The sequence below is a fragment of the Habropoda laboriosa genome, unplaced genomic scaffold, assembly GCF_001263275.1.
Source record: "Habropoda laboriosa isolate 0110345459 unplaced genomic scaffold, ASM126327v1 scaffold105, whole genome shotgun sequence".
In the NCBI taxonomy this organism is placed as follows: domain Eukaryota; kingdom Metazoa; phylum Arthropoda; class Insecta; order Hymenoptera; family Apidae; genus Habropoda; species Habropoda laboriosa.
This window is the reverse complement of record NW_017100206.1, coordinates 424,767-448,658: the sequence shown is the minus strand read 5'-3', so window position 1 is coordinate 448,658 and position 23,892 is coordinate 424,767. Positions and strand designations below refer to the sequence as shown.

General features: G+C 41.7%; 1 protein-coding gene across 3 annotated transcripts in view; it reads left to right on the top strand.

Annotated features, from left to right (window-relative positions):
- The first annotated feature begins 460 nt into the window (after nucleotides 1-460).
- LOC108570594 (glutamate receptor ionotropic, kainate 1-like) overlaps nucleotides 461-23,892 on the top strand; it is a 63,482-nt gene continuing 40,050 nt past the window's right edge. For all 3 annotated transcript variants that reach the window (XM_017932476.1, XM_017932478.1, XM_017932475.1), the window contains exons 1-2: nucleotides 461-607; nucleotides 14,187-14,297. In XM_017932476.1, the coding sequence (XP_017787965.1) occupies nucleotides 14,207-14,297 (91 nt within the window). In that variant the 5' untranslated portion in view covers nucleotides 461-607; nucleotides 14,187-14,206. The remainder of the gene's footprint in view (nucleotides 608-14,186; nucleotides 14,298-23,892) is intronic.

Here is a 23,892-nt window from a genome sequence, read left to right as displayed (position 1 = left end):
TCAATGACACGATAATTTCACGTTCAACAACTAAAAGCACTTCGACCGTATAATAGTTTCATAACCGAGGCTTGGACAGGCTCGAGGAATTTTTAATCGAGTTTCGCGCGATTCGCCGGTGTAATTCGGAGAGCAGAGACGTTTAATTCGATCGGTAGGCTTGTGAAATCGAACGATAATCGTGAGGAGGAAATCGTGAAAAGAAGATTTAAAGATAAAAATCGTTAGACGAAAATCGCGAGAAAAAAATCTTGAAATGAAAGTCGCGAGAAGAAAATTGCAAGAAGAAAATCGAGCGTAATCGCTACGTATGCGCGTGCACACGTGTCGCAGCGTTCCTCGAAGCCGACAGCGTCGACCGGTGTGTATTTAGGCTGGTCCACGCTAAATTTAAATCAGTCCGTGTCGGGGCCACCGAACGCGATACCTCGCGGTACGTTCCCATTCATTTCCACGCTTTCCATCCCCGGCGTTCGAGAAGCTTCTTCTCGCAAATCTCTGACGAATTTTCCACGTATCTTTCGTGGTCGGATCGAACGCGTGAAATGTTGGGATGAAAGGTGCTACGTTGGATCGATGCGATCGATGAAATACTGTTAGTAACCTGGTGAGTACTTGATTTGGCTTTTTTCACCGTTCGGAATTTCCCGATTGCGGAATGCGATATTATTGTATTCTATTAGCGGAGTCAAATGAGTAACATTCCACTCGCATAGCACAGAATGACTTGTTCACGTTCAACCTAACGCAACGGACACGGGTTTTCGAAGCTCGGCTAAAAACGGGATTTCATCGACGCGCGATTACACTGTTTGCGGTTTATCGCCGAAAACAATCAGCTGCCGGTACTGTTGCAAGATTAAAAAACGAAAACAAAAAAAAAACAGATCGTGCAGAAATGGTTTCACTTGGTGAAGGGATACGATCGGTGAAATTTCGTTTGAAAAAAAGGTGCTTGCATTTCATATGGAAAATTTCAATCGGAAAAAATGAAACGCACTGTGCGTGCGTGTGTGTGTCGATAAAGAAAAAACCGTCGCAACGTGTTGCTTTTAAACATTCCACGCGCAATGTTCGAATTCGTAACAGTTTATACGAGTCAAGATTATCGTCGAACATTCGGAAACATTCTTTCCTCGTTTCTTTCGCGATCGAGAAAATGTTCGTGACTCTCGAGAGCACTCGAGTAAAAGTGAAAAAAGAAGAGAGGACAGAAAGAAAAGAATACCGAGATTGTAGTGGAAAGTCGTCGAGATTCATCGAAAGGCGACGACAGGACACCAGTCTGCCGATAGCTGAGCGTTTTCACTCGATCGCGTTTCTCTCGTGTCGAAAATCGGGGCCGTCGCGCGTCGCGACGCTCGGTACGTTTTTAACAACAACACCGACACTCGACGTCCGCCTTTTTAACGATCGTGATCCACGTAATTCCAGAGGAATAACCGAGCTTGTTCACCTGAGCTTCGCCTCCAACCTTCGTTCCTTCGACTCCGCAATTATGTCGGGTTGAACTGCAATTAAGCTCTAGTTTGGCCCCGTAAGTGGCGCATCTAGAGCTACTATTACCGACGAATTTATAGCCTATCGATATCTTACAAGGAAGCTAGTTGAGGATCACGTAAATGTAAATTGTCGACGAAACGACTCGAACCTGGTAATAACGCATCGATTAACCTGAAACCAGTTGTCCATTCTAGAAGGCCAATCTACACGAATGTCCAAAAAATTCTCAAATAAACAATTCACTTCGTAAAAGTACAACCTGTTTCCATAGATCGTACATTATACTAAGAATTATACCAAGATACTAAGAATTTCTCTTAGAACTGTATTCCTCGACGTAATAGAAAATTCGAAAGCCTCGAGCCTTCTAATTATTTTCAACTCCGTCGCCGTTAAAAACCAGTTTTCGTGCATCGCGCCGGCTAATTGGACTATTCTAATTTCCTCTGTTTCACTGTTCTCGTGTACGCTGACATCGCTAATTCCAATTTCCGCCGTTGCAACAATTTACTCGGCATGGTTGTGATAACCGTAGGAAACGAAAGCTTCTGGAATTTCACCAAGAGCACCGAAACCCCTTCGCTGTTTCGCCCTTTCGGTTAGATTCTAAACCCAGGCCGCCTCCGTACGTTGCTACATCGTACGAGCGGTGTTTTGTCCGCGATTTTGCGGCCGGGAAAAGTCGTAATATTCATAATCCCGGTGATAGGAGGACGGGTGGATTCCACCGGAGCCGATATTCAATTCCTGCGAGAGACCAATGACCGACAGTTGGTCGTTTCTATATGTCCGGTGCTCTCGAATCCAACGCGAGTAGTATCTGCGCGATAGGTGAATTCTACGTGGAGCGGCGTAAAAAGGAGAGTCGACTTTATGGTCGTGCGCGCATCGGCCACCTGTTTTTAACTGGCAATTCCCATGGTTCAAGTATTTTCACCGTTCTTGTTTCCACCTTTTTCTGTTTTTTGTTTAATCTTCTTTGGGCTTGGTTCTTTTTCTTTTTTGGTAGACGAAAAATGAACCGAGACTTACACGGTGAATTGTTGTTGGAATGTGTATTTTAGTTATTGGAATTGCGATTCTATTTTTATTTCAGACTCGTATTTTTCATTTATTCGACGTTCCTTATTCGGGGCGATGCTGTTTGGAGAATTTTTTAGGAACGAATCAAGCGTTCAATTTGTTTACCTGTTTTATCGGAAGATGTACAACTTAGGGGACTGGTTGTTTTTAAAAATTTGTTCTAACTTTGAATGAAATGAAAACAGTGAAGCGTGTACACATTGCATATTGATAAAACCCAGAATTTCTTTATCTAAATTCTTGTCACAGATATAAATCTCACCTCTTATTGTTCAAATGAAACTATAGCAATTTTTGATCGAAAAGTCGATAGATGTTAAATATAGTTCAGCTTCTGTCTGAAATAATTTCTATACAATACGAGAGACGTTCTGTAATTTCTTGTAACAACTGACACTTACATAGGACATTCTGTGCACTGTTTTAACTGGAGGAATCTAACGAAGCTCGAGTGTACATGTTAATTTGTAATACATAAATAAGGAACAAACAGGTTCTAGATAATACCGAGACGATCTATTTGTACTCCGTTTCTCTCGGCAACGTAATTACTTCGTCAGACGAGAGTCGGAAGAGGGTATCACCGCGGTGAAACGGGTAAAAAACTTAATTATGGCAATGCACCGGAGCTGTATTAAACGCGATACTTCTACGTTCCGAAATAAACAAGTGGCACAATGAAGAAAGACACTTCACATTTAATTACACGCCTCGTTTCGACTTTTCTCAAATCTCATTTCCGAACAACTGAACGTAACAAAAGGTTAACATGACAGAACCAAAAGGAAGAAAAAGAAAAAAAACAGTCGGTTTTTCACGATACGACACTCGTTGAAGGGCAATGTTTCTTTACAACTTCCATTATCGTAAACTACATTTCGTACGGTATTGTTGAAGCGGAACAATCGGTTTTTTCGGAACAATGCGTAAGATTTAATATCGATCGGGTGTGAAACTAGGTGGAAGGTGTGGGCAAACGAGCCCGGTTGCACAACAATCTGTGAAACTGACTTTGCGCGCGAGCCGCGAGAAAAATATTGCGAACGGCGGTGTCAAAGAATTGGAAACGGTGGAAATTTCAGCGTAACGTTGCTGGAAAACAGCGCGCACGTTTAAAGCTGACTGGCATTTTTAGGGAGGCCGTATGAAACGGAAAATGCGTCCTGTGCTTGTCGTGCGTGTGGATTGCAGCCGACAATGAAACTTTCGTTACGAATTTCCCAGCCGAATGGTAAAAGTGTCTGTAATATTCGACGAGTGGATAACGATTTCCGACTGCGACTCGTTCCGTTGCGCGAGCGTTGTAACCATTCGGGGCAAAAAATTCGGACATTTATTTGTCTAAAATTTCGATGGAATTTTTCGTATAATTGCTGGTGCACGTATCTATGAATCGATATGTCGTTCATAAGTATTAAGATTTAAATGACAATTTAAACGTCTAACTTGATATCTCGTAAATGAGGAGAAAATCTGATGTCACTGAATTTTTTATTACTAAAAAGATTGCAGACGAAATAATTCTTTTTACGATCTTAATAATTTTGTAAGGACTGCTTTGGTTGGTCTTGCATTCGGTAAGTGTCCTGATACATGTAACTACCATAAGTATTTTCCCACATATTTTTTCTCTTCATTCAAGGATCGGACAAATTTTTCAAAAAGTTATTTTTTAAAATGAGTTAAACGAAGTTGCTAACAGAAATAAAGAACAATTTCTCTTCGATCCGCACGAGAACAGCTGATCAACTTCATTACTCTCCATGTAAGTAATTATAAATCCCGGGTAAAGTGATTTTTCTGTTAAACGATAAATTCGTGGTTCTCTGAAAAATTACATTGTACCCTCTGTGACTCTCTGTCTTGAAAAATCATATAAAATCCATCGAATCGAAGCATGTTTTCACATTTCTGCGTTCACCCTTAATCGATATCATTACCCGTGTAAATCGTTTTTTGCGATTAAATCGCTGGTGAAAGAGAGCGGGTAATTAATCAAGCGTCGTCGTTTCGAAGAATCGCGTTGTTGTAATTTCAACGAAACGAAACGAAACGGGAGGAGCAACCGGTGAAGGACGGAAAATGGGTGAAAAGCAGACTCGACGCTACGTGACCCGATACGGCGCGTCAATTTTCACAACTTCCCAGTCATCCGTGCGCCATTTCTCGGCGACTGTCCCGCGACAAAGTACACAGAGCGCGGAAAGAGCGTGAAAATGGTCCTTTGACGTCAACCACAGTCACTATGGCCGCGTTTCCCGTGCTTTATGCCCTTAAAAACGGACGTGCCAGGTTCGGTCTTGTGGATTTGTTTACAAGAGAAATTCACCTTCTTTTCCCACTTTTCCCTTCGTTCCCGGCGTTGAATCGACGTCGTCGAACGGGGAATGTTAGCCAATGGTTGCCCGTTGAATAGGACCTCCTCGAATGTCAGCTTCGAGCAACCAGGGAGGCGACATTTTACCATTTATGCTTGCCTCTACTTCTACCCTTTCAATTAACAGCTGGTTCGCAGTGTTAACGGTGTGATTCGAATTCATTTTGATGTTTGGACGGAATGAGTGGATATATATTTCAGTCGAATGGAGAATAATTTTGTTCGTTTGAATGGAGAATATTGTCAATTTCATTAATTATCAAATGGCCCCTTAAGATGATTACTGTAATCATCGTTACAGGAAAAAATGCAAATGAAATGCGTTCACGTGATCCATAAATGAAAAGAAGAAAAGCACTGCAAACTGGAAGAGCATCCAAAGCATAACTTCCATGACTTGCTGCAATAATGTCACTTTATTCTACTTCAGTTCACGCCCTGCCTTTATCTTCAGTATTACTGCATCATATACTCAAAACCATACGAATTCATATATGCATAAAAAATAAGAATCTCCAAATTTATCGAAGCAGCTACACTTCTTACGTTAGGTGAGGATACAGAGGTTCACATTCGTCGAAATTTATCGCAACTCCGTTGGCAGCAAGGTGAACAATCGCATCGTTAAACTACCATCAAAGTAGAGGGATTTCCGAAAAGTTCCGGCCGGAAATTTAAAAACCATAACCCGTAACGAATGTTCTCTCAAAACTTGCCTCAGTTCCTTTCGGCATTTGTCTTGCTTGCAACTTTACGCGAAACGCAACCCTGTTGGCTGTTCGTTCGTTTCACATCATGACGTACGATGAAAATGATCGTTTAAAACGTGGACAAGAAAAATTCCCATCGCCGTTTACGCGAACTGTTACCCTCTATTTTCCAACTCTCGAGATTCCCCCGAACGGTAACAAACAACTTAAAAAACGTTCCGCCCTTTTTCTCTCATCGCTCGTAACAGCAGAATGAAATTCAGCAAACAATTACCCAAGTTGATCCTTCGAGATGGAAGAAATAGCAACGAACACTAACGACGCGCTGCAGTTGAAGTATAAAACGCGATCGAGCCTCGGCACTTTTACAAGCGGAAGTTTAACGAGGAAAAACGGCCGCTTGCACATAACATTGCAATTAAGTGGAAGTTGTGAAATGCGTCCAGGCGAAGTACGAAGAATGCGTTAGAGGTATAACGCGCGCTGGCGATCGTTGACTGCCAATTTAAACTTCCGAAACGAGAACTTGGGAGTGGAGAATGGGAAAAATTTCCACCTGTAAATTAGGAGAAACTTCAATTTCGTCGTGAATCTAAAAGGGAAACGAACAATTACGGGGGGGAAAGCGACAAAAAAAAAAAATGGAGGAAAGAAAGAAAAAAGGGAAAAATCGATGTAATAACTGGTTACCTATAGCGGAGGCAACGATCAAATCTATTTCTTCATACGGTTCGACTCACTTTCATTTCCCAGGTGTAACGTTCCACTTTGTACATCGATTCCGGCTACGTTTTCATCGGGGCCGCGGTGCGTGATTCATCAACACGTTACGTGCTGGAGAGAGAAAAGAATAAGTGTGAATGATTGTAATCGCCGTTACCTGCGTTCGCACACTTTTCTTCTGTACTGCATTCGTGTAAATTCGAGGGACAAAGGGCGACGAAAAATTTCCACGAATTTCGATCGTCGAGGGGAAGCCCTATGACAAATTTCTCGAATTAATTATCGACAACGAGTGACAGCGTTACGATTATACGCTTAGTAAGTCTTGAAGCATATATTCAAATGAATGTCATTAATTTATTCAGGTCGTAGGAAGAAAGAAAAAATCGTTGGCGGTATTTCGATAATTCCGCGGAATTATTACCCTCGCCTTTCGCTTCGTTCATAGTTAAATTAATAAAATTCAGTCGTATAATTTCATACGCGACTCGAGACGCGAGGAAAAATGCACGTGTATGGAAGATACGAAGGAAATTGGCGAGAACAAACGTTTTCTCCCATATTCTATCCGGGAATTGTAATTACGATTAACTAGGGAACGTTCTGCTTTTTTCACATTACGAGCTGAAGAAACTGCAGAATTGTAAGTGTTATACTCCGGGTTTAATGAAATTTATATATAAACGTGGTACTTGGAAAAAAATATTCCAGACTTGTCTTCTTTCATCGATAATCCGCATCGAGGGCGTGGAAACGAGTGAAAAGTATGTTATACCGGTATATTGAAACTTTTTTCTGTCGAAAGAAACGTTCGTTTCACAAACTTTACCCTAATTTCTTGTTATAAAATTCGGGAAAATTCTTGTGTCTGGCATTTTTGGTATTGGCACATTTTCCAAAATTTCACGCAGTTTCGTTCATTCCCCCATAAAAGCTGTCCCAATTCGGCTGTGTCGACGACACGAACACTCTCCATTGGAAAACAGCGAAAGTCCATCGAAATACTTAATACGGCCCCCGGGCGTCGCGACGGTCCCGAATAAAAAAGGAGAACCTGGAGGGTGGAGGGGGATGAAAGGGTCAATTGAATGAATTTCGCCGCTCGTGGATCATTACGGTTTCCGGCTCCTCCCCTCCGACAGAACAGCGACTTTAATGAAGGTTGACACAGATTTTCAACGAGCCAAAGGGTGACCGAGGGTGTTTCTGCATCCGATAAAAATCGCGGACAGTTGAGACCGGGCTGAGCCTCTGTTCGGGGCTTCCTTCATCTTGACCTTCTTTCTCGCCTGGCCGAATCAATTGGACGGTATTTTTCGCCGGGGGAAACTTTCCCGTTAAATAAACAGCCTTGCCACCTCTGTTTCTCTCGCCCGGTGAAGATAGGAAAGTTTCGTTCTGAAGTATCCGTTGAAGTTGAACAAACGGTTTACCACGAACTTCGCCATTAACTTTCCTTCGAAACTCCGCCTCCGCCTTGTTGTTTCCTGTTTTACAAAGTAACGAAAAGTTCGATCGGGGAAGGTATCGATACACGTGTATTTTTCTTCTGGTTAAAGTGCAATTTGTCTATGAAAGAATGTTTTTTTTTTCTTTTTTTCGAAAAAGCGAAGTTTCGATCGAAAGAATGTTTCTTTTTTTTTTTTCACGAAATCGAAGTTTCGATGAAATTTCCCGAGCACGTTGTTCCATTGAGAAACGTGTTATCAGCGCTGTAACTTTCATCCGGACGGTGAAACGCGAAATTTACCGGAGGGGGGAAAATAACATTTTTGACGGAGTTGGTTCATTTAACTTTCGACTTGTTTCCTGCCGGCCTTCCAATAATCGACAATGCAAACTCTAACACGCGTTCCCCGGCGCCGTGTAATCTATTTCACACGTGCGAACGCTTTTTAAACGTTATCGAATTAAAACGTTCGAAAATAATAGGCGAACATGCTGACGTAACTTGTTTTGCCGAGAAATTGAAAACGCGCCTGGAAATGTAGGAAAAGTGTGTTCGTTTTTCGTAGAAATCTCCCCTCCTTCCGGAGAAAAGTAGGTTCATTTTCTATGCACCGAGCTCGATAAACTTCGATTATATCGCAAGTTATAGGATTCGCTAAAATCCGGAACTCGAAACGATCGAAGTTTCTCGCGGAACCTCTTATTTTCCCTTCGTTCCATTTAATTTTCGGGAGATTGCGTCTCTCTCTCTCTCTCTCTTCCTCTCTACGTTTCCCTCCATATTTACAACACATTTCGAATTTATGGTGATCGAAAATTCTCGTGATTTATCGAAGTTGAAGAGTCGTGAAACGTCGAACGATCGAAATTCGAAAAATTTCACCGCCCGGTTTTCGCGGAAAACCTGTTCTTGCGGTTTTCCACTTCCGATCGAAATGCGTCGCGGCAATCTGAGTCGGCGGAGCAATCCGATGATCGTCTCCATTTTATTAAAGCGTTTTACGACTTTGTTTACATTCGTACTTTTTTGTCTACGAAGTCTCTTTCGGGTCGCGAAAATGTAGGAACATTATTTGCCTATTCGAGTGTTTAAGAACTTTTATCGCCGGTAATCTCGTAAAATTTACGATTTCATCTGAGAGAGATAAATGTGTCGATGAACTTGACGTATGAGAAAATTTTCGTGAAATTGTAACACTGTAATATTCACAACTGGGGCATTAATTAATTTCTTTCTTTGAAATATTTTCGTCTAAAAAGAATTAATTAATGCTTCAGTTGTGAGTATTAGTGTTATCACTTTGTTTCACGTCGTCTGATTACTCTGTTTTGTATCTAGAGTTAAGGTGAAACTATTTCATTTCGTCTTTCACGCTGATAAGGTAATTAATCGTATTAAAATTTTGAGAGGTAATTTCGAATCGTTCGTTCACATGCGAGATGTCAGTGGAGGAGAATGAACTACTCCGACGTCGAGACTGAACGAACTTCTCGTACGTTGAGTGTGAATGACAACTGTTTGGGGTTGAGCTTCGGTGAAACGTGTACCTGAATGAATCCTAGGAATTTACCTGCAGTTTTGGTACACGGAGATACAGAATTTCAATGTGACATTCATCTGTTATAGCTTCACGAACAATTCGTTTAAATACCATCAGAGAGAATCTAAATTAAGATATAAAATGTGATATAAAATACGCACACTGTTATTTCATTATTGCTTTAACACATCTCTGACTCGGAATCTTAAAATACTTTCATTCAATACGACGGTTCGCTTCATAAATATATCATAATCCCCGAGGAATTGCGGCAATCACCCCTTACACGAACCTTTTAATCGCGAATATCATCAGTTCATTAGTTAATTAAAAACCGCGTGAAATGTTTTCCGTTCCACGGTTCATTACGAATATGAATTACCTATGTTACATTCGTACTCGTGAATCACAAAATTAATCATAGCGTACGTCGATAATTGTTAACTTTAATTAATCAGTATCTTCACTATAGCAAAGTAGATGGAGAAATAAATAGGTTAAATAATGAACTACTTGCGTTTCATCCGTGTGAATTAGAAAATTAAAAAAATTTTCAATCAATATAGTGGCGTAGCTAAATTCACGAATTATCGATTAGAATGATCTTTATACATCAAAAGTCACGCGCAGCAAGTGTCCAGCTACAGAACGAGCAATTTAGTTGGAAGTTGGCTGCGTTGAAAGATTAAAACTCGAAGAAGTACGAACACTTTTGTGCCTCGCTCTGTATATATCACGTACACAAACTGAAATCAACGTTTAACCAACGAACGAACGCACCGATGCAATTCGTTATTTTCGAGAGGGGAAAAGTTATCACGCGATCACGTCGTTAAACGGCCGGCATTAAAACCATTGGTCGTTCTCCGTCGCGAAACGTTCGCCCGCTAAAACATTGAAATTTACGTCTCGCTATAATTCCACCACGCCCCGCTTCCGATTACGCTTCATTCCACGGCAGTAGGTCGCAACGAGGCCAAGCTTCCCAACCGTGGATCCTGGCCATCTTGGGATTTACGAGCGATCGCGCGATATTCGACGGCCGCGTTTCAAACAGAGTAAATTAGGCAGAAGTAATCGAGCGTGCGCCGAAAGTGCTCCGCTGTCAAATCAGTGCGTGAACTTGAATCAATCATGGAGAAGAGCGACGCGAGGAAAGAAGCTGAAGAGCTTTTCGGAAAAATTGATAACTTCAGACAGTTTGGTCTTTATTTTACAGATGATACGAAGAGTGTGATAATTAGGCCAGATGTTTGTGCATTTAGGGAAAATTTGAGGGCGCGAAAATACACGGAATGCACGTGATAAGCGAAAATATGTAAATAAACCGAAAATTTTTTTATCTATCTAGCTTCTGTGAGAAAATCCGTCCCGAAGACGGTGAAGCGAGCATCTTGAAGCTAGGCCCAGCGCGCTCGGTGGGGGTGACTCCGCCCCTTTGGGTCTTTCCCTGGGCCTGTTCGCGTGGGGGAGGACAGGGATCGGTAGGACGACGCGTATCCTCACTCTTCACGAGACCCTCGAAGGATACTTTTGCGAACGACGCTCAGATAACGCGAATATAGGCTTTGAATAACGTATACTATTGTAAGAACGTAGACACGTTCAATTAATTTCACGCCCACCTTACTCCGAGTCAGAGTACTTTCTGACATTTCTATTTTTTTTTAATTGTACTTACAGAAATATGAATTTGCGTAGAAATTCGCTGTCTGGTGATAATGTAGGGAATTTCAGAGAAATTTGATTAATCGTTGGAGACCTTTTTCTGTCTTTCAGGAATTCTAGATAATCATGCTGCTCGAGGAACACCCTGTGTAGCTTTATATTTACCTCGCCTCCGCTCTGTTTTCAGTCCCACCCTGCAACCAATCAAACGCAAGGATATATCGTGTCATAACCTCGTTCCGCGCTCCAGATATGAAATTACGCTTAGTCTTATCTGAATTCGCCGCAGTTGTACTTTAAACGTATCGCAAAGTGTTCCGCGTTGTTTTCGTGTTGCACCGTGTATGTAGCAGAAGTGCGTAAGTGCGTTAATTGCAAGAACAAAGTGCAAACTGCAGGTTGAAAACAGGTAAAAGTAGAACCAATTAAAATTTTCATCCTATTTAAATAGCGAACCTCCGAATCACGTCGTTTTTAGTATTAAACAGTGAAATTTTCAAGAGAAGCGAAGAACGAAGGAACCTGTTGCTTTTAAATACCGAGCAATTATTATTTAGGCAGTAACGAGTACTTTGAGCTATTTATTAGCGCGGAATAATTTATAGGGGCATGACAAATTTTTACATTTAATTACTGTCTTCTCTTTGTGGAATTTTAGGAATTAACGGTAATTTTATACAATGGTATACAGGGTGAACAAGGTAAAACAGACCATCTAATTATCTTCTCTAGCTATGGTGGATGAGGAAATTTTTGTACGTAATTTAAATGGTTTCAAAGCGTGAATTTTTGAAAAATATGAAAGCTTCTTTCATTCCTTTCATTCAAATTTCCTCGTACCACCGGAGCTAGAGAAGGTAATTAGGTTGTCTGTTTTCATTCAGGATCTCAAAATTTAACGTTTACTGGCTGGCATGAATCCCTTGGAAACTGCAAACAGAAGTTTAACATATAAAAAACAAATAAAGTACAAATAAGAAAATAATAGGTACTTTATTTCCACAAACAAGTATTACAGTAAAAAAGTATCCTGCGGGGAATTGATAGAAATAATTGGCATATATACAGGAAATTCGTTGTGTATGTAAGTTAAGTAATCTGTCTCCACAGATAATAATATGAAAGACACTAATAGTGTAGAAATGTGTGGTCGCTATTAAATAAATAAATTTAAGAAAAAAACGTTGCGTAGTAACGAAAACATTAAACGACGACAAAAATGATTAAAGTAGGCCCAACAAATAGGACGAAAGATGTACACTTGTCCATGAAAGAGGAAGCAAAGAAGGAACGAACGAAAGCACCGTGTGGTCAGGTATTTACTCGAAATACTTCCCAATCACTCTAACCGATCCAAAGGCGTTTTCATACGGCGCGATTGATGCTAGTAAAATCTCGTATTCGATTGCACCGATTACGCTCTAGCTCGATCGCAAAGCGTATTTACGTGACAACTACTCGATGCCTCTTAAATTCGGGAATCAGACCTCGCACTGTCCGAACTCGCCAAGTCCTGCGTCCGTCTGTTCTCGTACGCAAAACGATCGATTTAACGGCTTGAATAGGACGCAGGACGTAAAAGTGAAGCTTGACTGATCGTTTTAAGGTGAATTACCGATTTATAGAGTTCAAATGCTTTTTACATTCTTTGTGTTCTTCAGCCGTGTGATATGTCTAAAGCAGAATTTTATCGAAATTAATTTGACATATTAATTAAGAATTTTCCATGAAAATGCGCGGATTATATTGTGCAACATATCAAGTACAGTGTTTTTAAAATAATTACATAGGTGTGTTTCCCTCTGACGTTTTTTTAATTAGAATTTATAAAGAATTGAAGCTTGGGGGATTTACCGGGAAGAATGTTAATAGAAACGGGCGGAAGCAATGAAAAGCAGTGTTTCTTTGAAACATGAATTGCGCGTATACCTGTGTTCCGCGCGGAAATCAAACAGAGGAGATTTAAAAACTGTGAAATCGCACTGTAAAGCCCTGTCGTTAATTAAAGGATAGAAAAATTCTCGTCGTTCCAACGACAGCACAACTTTGTAATTTCTCCGCGCGAGGGAACAACAAAGCCGCGCAAAATGCAACAATAAATCGCCGGTGAAAAATAGAAGTGCGAAAGGAGTGTAACAATTGTCTTCTTCTTTTGTTTCGCCAGAAGAATCGATCTCGCGGAAGGAATAGAATCACGATTACCGAACATTTTTCTATCCGATTTTCCCCTGTGTGCGCGCCGTGAAAACGTTTGCGGTTTTCAATTTTATCTTTAAAAGCTGTGTGCAACAGCGGAGACGCTCAGACGGTTTGAAACAAGAATCGCCCCTGTTCGTTCGACTCTCGTTGCACTCGGAGAAATTGCGAACGGGGGAAACATTAAGCGCCGAATCGTTGCGAGGGCTCGACGGCGGGCATCAATTTTCATCGCGAGATTTCGATTGTGTCTGCCGCTACGTTTCCACGTGAATTCCTACCGGTAAAAACAATTCTATTAGGGCTGCAACTACGAACTTTTCGTTCGACGAGACGTAACTCCGCTGACAACTTTCAACCCTTGTCTGCGAAGCACACTTTCCTTCCGTCGAAATTGCCGGTTAAATCTGGTATCGTTATTATCTACAGCAGCGGTGCGGTGAATAGTAAACGGCTATTTGTGAACTTACTAATGGAACGTATTCAGAATTTAGAGAATTGCAATATGTCCTTGCGAGGAAAATGGGGGGTGTCTAAAAATAGGTAAACTTTGGGAATTTTTTTGTATGTAACTGCTCAATTGAAAGTTTCAATTTTTTTCTGAGGATGTAAATGTAACTTTCAGCTTCATTCTCCAATTTTTTTAAAGTAAAAATGTTACAAAATGGAGGAGTTATTCGCTAATTGCTGGTTGACTTTTTTCATCGATAATGTTATTATAACAGCTACACAAACTTTCTTTTGATTGGCCAACTCGAGACTGAATGTATCGCGAATTGAGCGTACGAGGCAACTGCCGTTTGTCAATAAATATTGACCATATTGTATTTGCCGCATATATTGATCGTCTGATGGCCCTTTAAAGTCTTTCGAAATTCGCTTCCCTCTTCTTCGATACTTGGAAGATGTGCTATAATTAATCGTTCTATTTTCCAGACTACTCTACGGCTCTTGAAATGGATCGAGGATTGTTCGCTGTTACTCTGTTCATCGGCTTACTAATAACAATACCGCAAAGCCTCGGTGCATCGCGACCGATAAAAATTGGTGAGTAATAAAGCGACGTTCGGAACGTGGAAACACTCGATAGAGACAATCACGTTAAAAAACTATAGAAATCTATGTTCGCGTCCGGGAAAAGTTTTCCTTTCGACAAAAGCCCCCGCGAATGCTTTCGAATTTGACGAAAAAAAGTAACGTGCTGCACGCTTGCAAATTAAATTTCTATCTATGTTGAAACAAAGCCTCCTCCGTTCCTTCTCCGCTAAAAAAATAACACAAGGGCGACAAAACGAAACTCCCTTTTCCCAGGAACGAAACAATGCGACTTACTCTTCACGCTAGCTCAACAAAACGCGAAAATATTTTTACAATAACCGTGCGCGCGTGTGTGTGCACACATGTTTCGAACGAAAATAAATGAAAAAAAAAAAAAACGAAATATCTAAAAACACACGTTTCAACACAGAGAAAAGATTTATTTTCTTCCACTATTTCCATCGAAAGAAATTCCTCGTAGAAAACACGACCGATAGCTACAGGACCGTGTAAATTACGCTACGTACGTATCTCGACTGTGTGGCCGCGCACTCGAACCGGAAGTAGACCGGCGGCGTTTGCACTTTATAGGCGCATTACACGACTTCTCTCGCGGAAGTCACGTACGTAGCCGCGGGTTACCGAAGAAGTACGCGTTTATCATGGCGCGCCGGCTTAGTAGAAACTACCCCTTATGAAAATGCCCAAATATTTAGAGAAGAACGGATGGGTTTCATAAGAGGTCTGTTCTAGCCTATGCACTGGCTGCATTTACCATGATATGTACACACCGTGCCGTGCACACATTCGTACACATCCTACCGGTGGTGAATACGACGCGGACTGGATATTTCGTTGAGTAGCCCACGTTGAAAATCCTCCGGAATACGCGGAGATGTGCGGCACTGTGTGTGTGTACCACAGGTACCGGCTGATTCATGCGACGAACGTAACGAAAGAATGTCCTTCTTGGCGAACGTATTATTCAAAGTTGCTCGCCTGAACGAACGAAGGAATTCCTTTACACTCTCTCTCTCTCTCTCCGTGTAGTACACGCTTTCGAAACGCTTCTCGCTGGATTACGCGTATATATACGCGGCAGGAAGAACGTGTGTTTAATTAAAATTTAATAGGAGCAAGGTATAAAGGTGCGTAATTAAAGGGGTGAAATTCGGGCTGTGCGTTTGAATTTGAACGGTTTCCTGTTGGAAAGCACGAATGTGTTAATAACCAGGCTGCAATGGAGTGGTTTATTTATACGGTTATCGACGATGTACACGTATATAATATGTACATAATACGAGAAGGAAATATAAACGGTGGGATGTTGTAGTGTTACGATGAAAAATGATTTCATGAATACTCGATGGCTCTTTTTCCAAGCCCTAAAACCTGCATCGGGAATACGATCGAACGTAAAATGTTTGCCGCTCTCTCCCCTTTCATGTGTCGAACATTTCCGCGCAAAAACCGCCTTCAAAGGAATAAATTTCGCGTGACTAGTTCGATCTTCTCTACTCGATCTCACGTTGACACATTTGCGGGAGTTAAGTGTTCGAAGTACACGCTTAATTGGTGCGAAACACACCGGATAGATATCTTCGATTCCGGTAAACGCTTGACCTCTCTTCTCTTAGCTGCTGCAGGATTTATAGCCTTCGGATCTGGACGTTGGTGGAAACAACGTTCTCTGGCGGTGTAATGAGCGTGTCAAACGTAATTACGCTCTGAAAGGTGCCTCTAGATGCGAGATAATGAAAAGTTATACAGCGATTTATCACTGTCTCCTTAAAATTGCGACAGCGTACCAAACGTGTCTGTGACGCGGCGGTCTTTCCCCTCTCTCTCTCTCTCTACCTTTTCACGATGTTGTTCAGCCCTTGTGATTAATTTCAATACCTTTTTTTCTTTCGAATATTCAACCCGTAACACGATGGCCGAGATAAATAGACAACGCGGTGGCTAGAGAACCGCAGATTCGAACAACCGTTTCAACTCCTTGAGCTAAACGCGAAGCTGCATTCCGTGCGGCTGACTATGAATGGGCCATTCTACTGCCTCAAGTCGAATCCCATTCATCAGCGCGCGGGCGCTATCGAACGACTTGGGTACAAATAATGAAATATCCCCGGGTGATGCACAACCGGCCGAAACGCGCCGCAATAACAATTTATTTTACAATCCTAATATGCACCGGTCGAATTTACGACCGGAGGAATCGCCGAAGGTTAACGGTAAGCGGGAATTATTGTCGTTTGAAATTATACTATTCCGGAAACGCCGGGTAAACGGATGAAGAATATTAGCGTTACAGTAAACGTCGGTCAATTAATATAGATATCTGAAAGGGCAAATGGGACGAAGGAATTTAATAGAATTTGTAAAACGAAAATACCCTTGAGTGTAAATGATTCATAAATAAAAATTCACTAATTCGCTTCTTTCTATTTTAAAAAAACGGATCAATTTTTGAAAAGAATTACATTTTTTAAAATGAGGATTATGGGACAAGTTGAATCTTTAAATTCTTCCTTGGAAATTGGTTAGATATGGACATAATTCGAAAGTACGAAGTTTCAAGCGTTTACCGATTCTTTCACCGTGGTTCCGTCTTCGAAATAACTCACCATCTCGGTAACGCGTAAATAAGATTGAGTTGTTAGCGAACGAGACGCGTAAACGTTGTCGTACAAGGCTAGTTTTCGTTGTTTTACGAGTTCCTGAGCTCGCCTCTTCCACTAAAGCCTGTGTTACTCTCGGGAATTACCGGTCATTCGATGGGTGTAAGGAACACTCGCAGAAATTTCCAGCACAGTGGCGCGACGTGACTGTAAACAAGGATTATATTCGTGTACGACGCGTCGCGCGTATAAAATTATACCGTACCGACAGCTTTACCGCCCAACCGGTAATTTCTGTCGAACGGAACAAACAAGCCAACCTGACCAGCTCAAATCGGAATCGTTCGAGAAGTTTAATCAGTTCTCCACCTACGACACGATTTTTTTTCGCAAACGACGAACAGTTCGTTGAAATTAATTTCGATACAAACGTCAGCGACGAAGGTAAAATTTTCACGCGTGTGCCAGAAATGTGCGATACTTTTTCAAAAATTCAATCGAGATTGATTTTTCATAGTGATAGCAGGCGATAAGTGCGTTTATGTATCGTACGCACCAGAAAACAAAAATACAAAAATTCAGCGTGTATATGAAAGTATTACATATACACATACACTAGCGGCGAAAAGTTTGGAATCACTGAGCATTGCAATTTACACAAAGATTTGTTGAAATTAATTTCGATACAAACGTCAGCGACGAAGGTAAAATTTTCACGCGTGTGCCAGAAATGTGCGATACTTTTTCAAAAATTCAATCGAGATTGATTTTTCATAGTGATAGCAGGCGATAAGTGCGTTTATGTATCGTACGCACCAGAAAACAAAAATACAAAAATTCAGCGTGTATATGAAAGTATTACATATACACATACACTAGCGGCGAAAAGTTTGGAATCACTGAGCATTGCAATTTACACAAAAATTTCCGGAAAACAGTCAGCAACTTTGAGAATTTTTTATCGTTCGAATCAATCGATATGAGATAAATTGATAAATGTAGAATTGAGATAAACTTTAAATCTATAAAAAGTTAGCAGCAGATTTAATATCGAAAAGTGGGAGGTGATTCCAAAGTTTTGGCCGGTAGTTTTGCCGCGCTTTTTAATATCGAACGAGCAGAAATTTTTCAATCGTTGCAAATACCAATCCCCCTTATTCGTGGCAGGGGAAACATTAAATATCCGTAATGCGATACATTTCGCCGCGCAATTAATTTCACCAGTGGAGCACAACCGCTTTGATATTTCCACGTTGATATTACACCCGGGGAAATATTTTCAAATCGAACCGTCACGATCGGTTAATCTTCTATAATAGAATTCGATCGAGAAATAGAAGAGAAAAAAAGAGAACCGATTGGAAGAGCGCGGTGCATATAACGTGGGCCATTATAGGAGCTCACGGTGAGCACACTCGTACAATACGAGTAACAAGTCAAAGTCGATCCTGTGCACATCGCCTTCTTCATTCATCCCCAAGAGCTGACTGATGTTTATTGATACCGAGGGAAAGCAAACGGCGAAAGGAGGAAGAAACGTCGAAGGGGGAATGGAGTGAAAGGGGCGGTTTTCACGAGGGCGAACGATCGAAGGAGCACGTGGCTGCCGCGAACGAGAATCATCGTGGAGGTCGTCGATTTTCTGCTTTGTGGGGTTGCTCTTCGCGGCTCCCTCCGACCGGAAGAGAGAAACATCGAGACAGGTAGCGACTTCCTTTGCTCTGGAACGGAGGCAGCCGCTCTTTTCAAGCGCGCGGTATGCCATCGCGAAAATGCCCTTCCTCCCGAGTAAGTGATTACTTCCCTTTCAAACGTGTAACCGGATCGGGTATGCGTACACCAGCCATTCAACGGAACCAGAGGGAGTAAGAGAGAGAGAGATAGGCGCCTTTTCATTGGCGTTTCCCGTAGAAAGCTGTGTGCTGCCCCTCTTTCGTGAAACTCATGCTCGCCCCCGTCTTCCACGCTCAATGTGAACTTCTGATAACGTTATTAGAAGTTGTCCGCCGATCGAAATGGATCCCTGTCGCGAATACTAGAGGTGTGTTTCACTTCGAGGGGGAAATAAAGTTATCCTTATAGGGTGAAACAGATAGAGAGGAGAAGGCAAAGGAAAGGGGAGAGGAATGGTGGCACGATCGATATTCAAGGGTAGATAAAGGTGTGATGTATCGTTGCGGTGAATGTGGGAACCGTGTGGATGTTGCTGGCATGGTTGACGGATGCTGGTGTTGCTGGATATGATCTGTGGGCTTTGGGAATTGTTCAGGACGTTGACTTTGAATTTCTTTTGGGAAATTGTCGTGTGGCGAGTTTTTGGAAGATGTTGCATTGGATTTCGCATTTTTTGTATTTTTGCTGTGGAATTTTGAGAGGTTCGGGAAGAGGGTCGTGAAAGAGAATGTAAGGGTCGACAGGGAGAAAATCTGGGATTGTCGTGAAAATCCTGAGTGACGCAGGAGGGTCATCGATGCGTTGACCATTTTCGGCAAAAAATTTTCGTTCAACATCCCACTTATATGCTCGAAAAAAATTGATCTCAATTTAGTGTCTATTAAAAAAATAATTCGATCTCGAAAGGATTAAATAGAGTCAGTGTTACAAGATTCGGCTGAGTGTTGCTGGAATCGTCTGTGCATTACAAATTCTGTTAAATTATTATTGTAATCTCTTATATCGTATCGTTTAAAAAATCATCCTTGTGAACATTAAATTCCACATATATTTCAACCACAAATTTTTAACGACCCTTCCTCGAGATAATCGCGGAATCTCCCTGAAAACGCTCGCAGCTGAACGTCGAAACTTTCGTTTCGTACAACTTTGTTCGTTGTTCCAAGGTTTTTGCTACATCGTTGCAGGGATTGTACAATCGTGTGAGAACGATACGACTGGAATAGCAAGAGGCGGCTCGAAAGTATCGAATCACGGAGCCGACTAATCTACAGGGAGCCAAAGTTCCTAATAACAGTTTGGCTCGCGACTTGTCCTCCTTGGGAATTGTAATTGCTGTACAGAATAATTCACGAGCATTACTGATATCCCGGCGACAAGAGTTGTTCATAGTGCTCCTAATGAAGGGTAATGATTAGACTAATCAACCGTCCATTCATACCGATAGCGGGACAAAGGGAGTACTATCGTACGGTATTCTCGTCTAACCTATCGAAGTGATTCGTGCTCTATCGCTGGAATTGTTTAACGAGAAAAGTTTCGTTCAATTTTCTCAACTGGAACGGCGTGTTTACACTGCGAGGAGGAAAAAGAGATCCGCAATGGGTTTTCGTTCGCTATTCTTTTTCTTGAAATGAGAATGGTAAAAGGGAGATGCAATTTATTTTTACCAAAATAGTTCGAGTCAGAAATCGTAAAAAAAATTTAATTTGTCACTTTTTTGGCATTCCATCGATCTTTTTAACAGCAAAAATTTATATTACAAGAACGAGTGTTTTTCGAAATATTTTCTGTTAATACACCCAAAGAAAAATATACGACATAAGCCATTTTCATAGTTACCTGCGTAACATTTTATTAAAATTACTTGTACCAACTGTGAGAAATTTGAATAATCCGAACAGGAATACGATTGTAGCTTCTTCTCTTTTCGTTCATAATTCAAGCGCGCCCTTTCTCCTGCTCTCAGATTGATCAAAGAGAAAAGGGGTGCAAGAAGATGACGCGACGTTGAAAAATAATATCGTCCCCAGCTTTTATTCTTTTTTCATTATAATTCTTTCGCCGATATTATCGGCGAAGAAGATACGGAAGTTCTCGTTCCGTCTTATATTCTTGCCGCTCTTTGCTCCCTTTGCGTCACTGTATTGCGGGGTCCGATAATAGCACGGCTAAGCTCGACTTTGTGGATAATAGTTATAAGTTTAATTAAACCAGTTCTTCGTAACCGCAACCCTCCATTCTTCCTCTGGGATATCGTGCCGCGCAAACCGTAGATGATTCCCCCGTATCAAAGAAGAAAAATTGCGGGACGCGAGGCGTCTCTTCTCTCCCTTCTCTCCCTTCTCTCCCCCTCTTTTTCGACCGCGCGAACGAAGTTTCTTTGAAAAATCGTGCCAACCCCTCGACGAATCTTCAAAGAAAAAATTTTAATCACCGCAACGAGGAACAAGAGGTACATTCGAGCCGAATAAATCTCGGCAATTTATACGGAAACGACGACAATATCGCCGGAGTATTAGCCGAATTAACAAGCTGCAATTATACCAGATGCTCGAAGTTTAATTATTCCCTTCGGAAATGCACTTTTTACATTTTCATTTCGTTATCCTCTTAAACACCCCTTCTTCAACTCCTCTTTATTCCCAACGAACCCTCTTATTTTCGCTTCAACCCCTCGCATTCTTTTTCCCACTCCTTTAATGCACATTTCACATTCAAATTTAATAACCACACGCGATCTTTCGAATCTTCTCTCCACGTCTCCCGTTAAATCTCGTTCTATTTAAAAAGAAGAAGAAAAACGAAACAAGCGTAACTACACGCATCCAGATTGCACGCTAGAAACAGTTTCACATTCGAGCGTATCCGAACTTTTCATCAACGATGTTCGCCGGTGTGTGTGTGTGCAACACTTTCGTAATCGTTCGTCGGGGAGGTTTCCGCGGCGAAAAGGAGGGAAATATCGCGCTCGGCTGGCACACGTTACATATTCATGGGAGTCAAAGTGCGATTCGCGCTTTTTACCCGTGACGTGCACGTAAGTCGTGAATTCGGCCGGACCGGCGGCCGAGAGGAACCGGCGGTGAAAAAGTAGTAGAGAAACGGAGAGAGAGAGAGAAAATAATTCCGCGGGAAAACATTAATGCAGCTGGACGATTCGTGGACATAGTAACCGAGGAAAATAGAGGATGGCTGGAATCTCCAGTCCGATTTTTTCAGCGGTTAAGCGTCGAAGTTTGAACGAGTGGCCGCCGAAGGGAAATATTTTTCCTCGTCTGGGCTTTTTCAACCGCGTCAAAGGAGTCTCGAAGTGAGACGGAGAGAAGAAGAATCCCTCCTCCGCGCGCGCGACCGGCATGTCGAGTTTTTCCAACGAACGAAGTTAAACGAGTCCCGGTGAAAAAGCTCGTTTAAAAACGTAATTCGCCGCCGCGGCGGCATTCTCGAGCCGGCTGGGCTGCGAAAACGGTCCAAGTGGCGGCGGCGAGGATTTTTCGAGGACACGTTTAAAAGGCCGCGGTGGTAGACAGCTCGAAGAGCTCCGGTCCCTCTGGTCAAGTTGAAGTTTCCTCCTCTATTACCCTTCCGGTCGAACGGCCGATGAACCGTTGAAACGCGGATAGCACGTCGTAGCTGCGGAAGATTTTCCTTGGCCTGTGTGAACCTTCGTTCTGATTAATTCTCTGGGTGGACCGAAGGCATTGGAGACGATTTAGTTGGACAGCTTGAAGAGGCCTGTGAGTAAACGTATAATACATTTGGACTTGCACTTGTTATTCGAGGTTTCTTCGGCAATTGAAGTTGGCGGGGCGATAACGCGATGAAGAAAAAAGAAAAGAACGTACAAATTCTGAATTTGGAATTTTGGAATTTTCAGTTAATGAAATTTCACCCGGAAAGGGTGACTTAATTTGTATTATATTTCCGGCATTATAGGTGGTCCTACTGTATCAAATTTCGTTCGATTGTCAGTTGTTAAATACAGCAACGAAGAGAGAGGAATTTATTAGTATTAGTTATTTTTCTCGACTGTTTTTAGGTAAGCTTGTTCCTGGAAAAACTGCGGAAAAGTCTGGTGAAAATATAAATTTAGCATTTAGAGAAGGTTATGTAAATGTTAGTAGAGTTGAACGTTCGTGTAGAAAATTCGAGGCTGGCGACTTTTCAATGGAGAATGAGAGGAAAGCCAGGTAGTATCGTCGATGATAACGTTTTAAAAGAAATTATTGAGAACGATCCATTCAGAATGTACGTATAGCGTTCGAAATAAAACAAGCATTCTAAAATTACTCGGCATTTCGCTGAAATAGGAAAACCTGATCGTTTCGTAAAATTTAACCTGTTAATCCTACCATTTTTTGAAGTTATAGAGAGATACACGTTGGCTCGATTACCCGCTAAAATTCTATCTGGATTAAAGAATCGATCGAAAATGAGATCGAACGGAGTAATTATTCTTTTCGGAATCAAAGGACGTCTAACTCGGTACCTGTGGAGAATATTAAAATACCGGAACAGCTCTTTAGTCAAGTTATTAGGTTTCATTTCTCGACAGGAAACGTTACTTCGATCGTTTTTTCCTTCGCGTTCCACCTTAATAAAAAAATACCGCTAACGAAATTTTTACGTCTCTCCTCCTACGAATGAACGTCGCCGCTGCGTTACGCTTAATGAAAACCATTTTATTCTTCAACGCAAAGACTGAATCGACCATTCAACGAGAGAGAGAGAGAGAGAGAGAGATTCAGACGAGTGTTCTCGTTCGGTTATTGCATTTCATTACGCGACTCTGCACAAAACGAGCGTTTATCCCTAGCGCCTTTCTGTTCCTTTGATCCGTCAAGAAGAAGGGAAGAATCGGTTTGCGTGCCTGGCGATAAATAAGGGGAAATAATTGAACTCCGAGCGAGAAACGACAAGGATACGTCCCTTGAAAATCCGTGTTGTTCAAACAGGAGTCTATTCGATCCGCGTAGACGATAGAAAGAATGCCGTAAAGCAATAAAAATTCGAGCTACAAAAGCTGCTGACGTTTCGCCGTGGGTATTTAATTGCCGGAGAAGGTTGAAACAAAGCTGACTTTTCGCCCGGTGATCCTTTTATTCGCGCGATTCATTCATTTATCGTTGAACGTTTTTAGAGCGTGAGAAACGAATCGACGAATGGAAGCCGGGAGGAGAAAACGGTCGTTCATGGGATAATGAAGACGCTCTCTCTCCGCTCATTTATTCGAAGACTGCCAGGCTGCTCCATCCGGTTGTGCTCGCTATTTCGCTATTTTTTTTTTTTTTTTTTTTTTTTTCTTT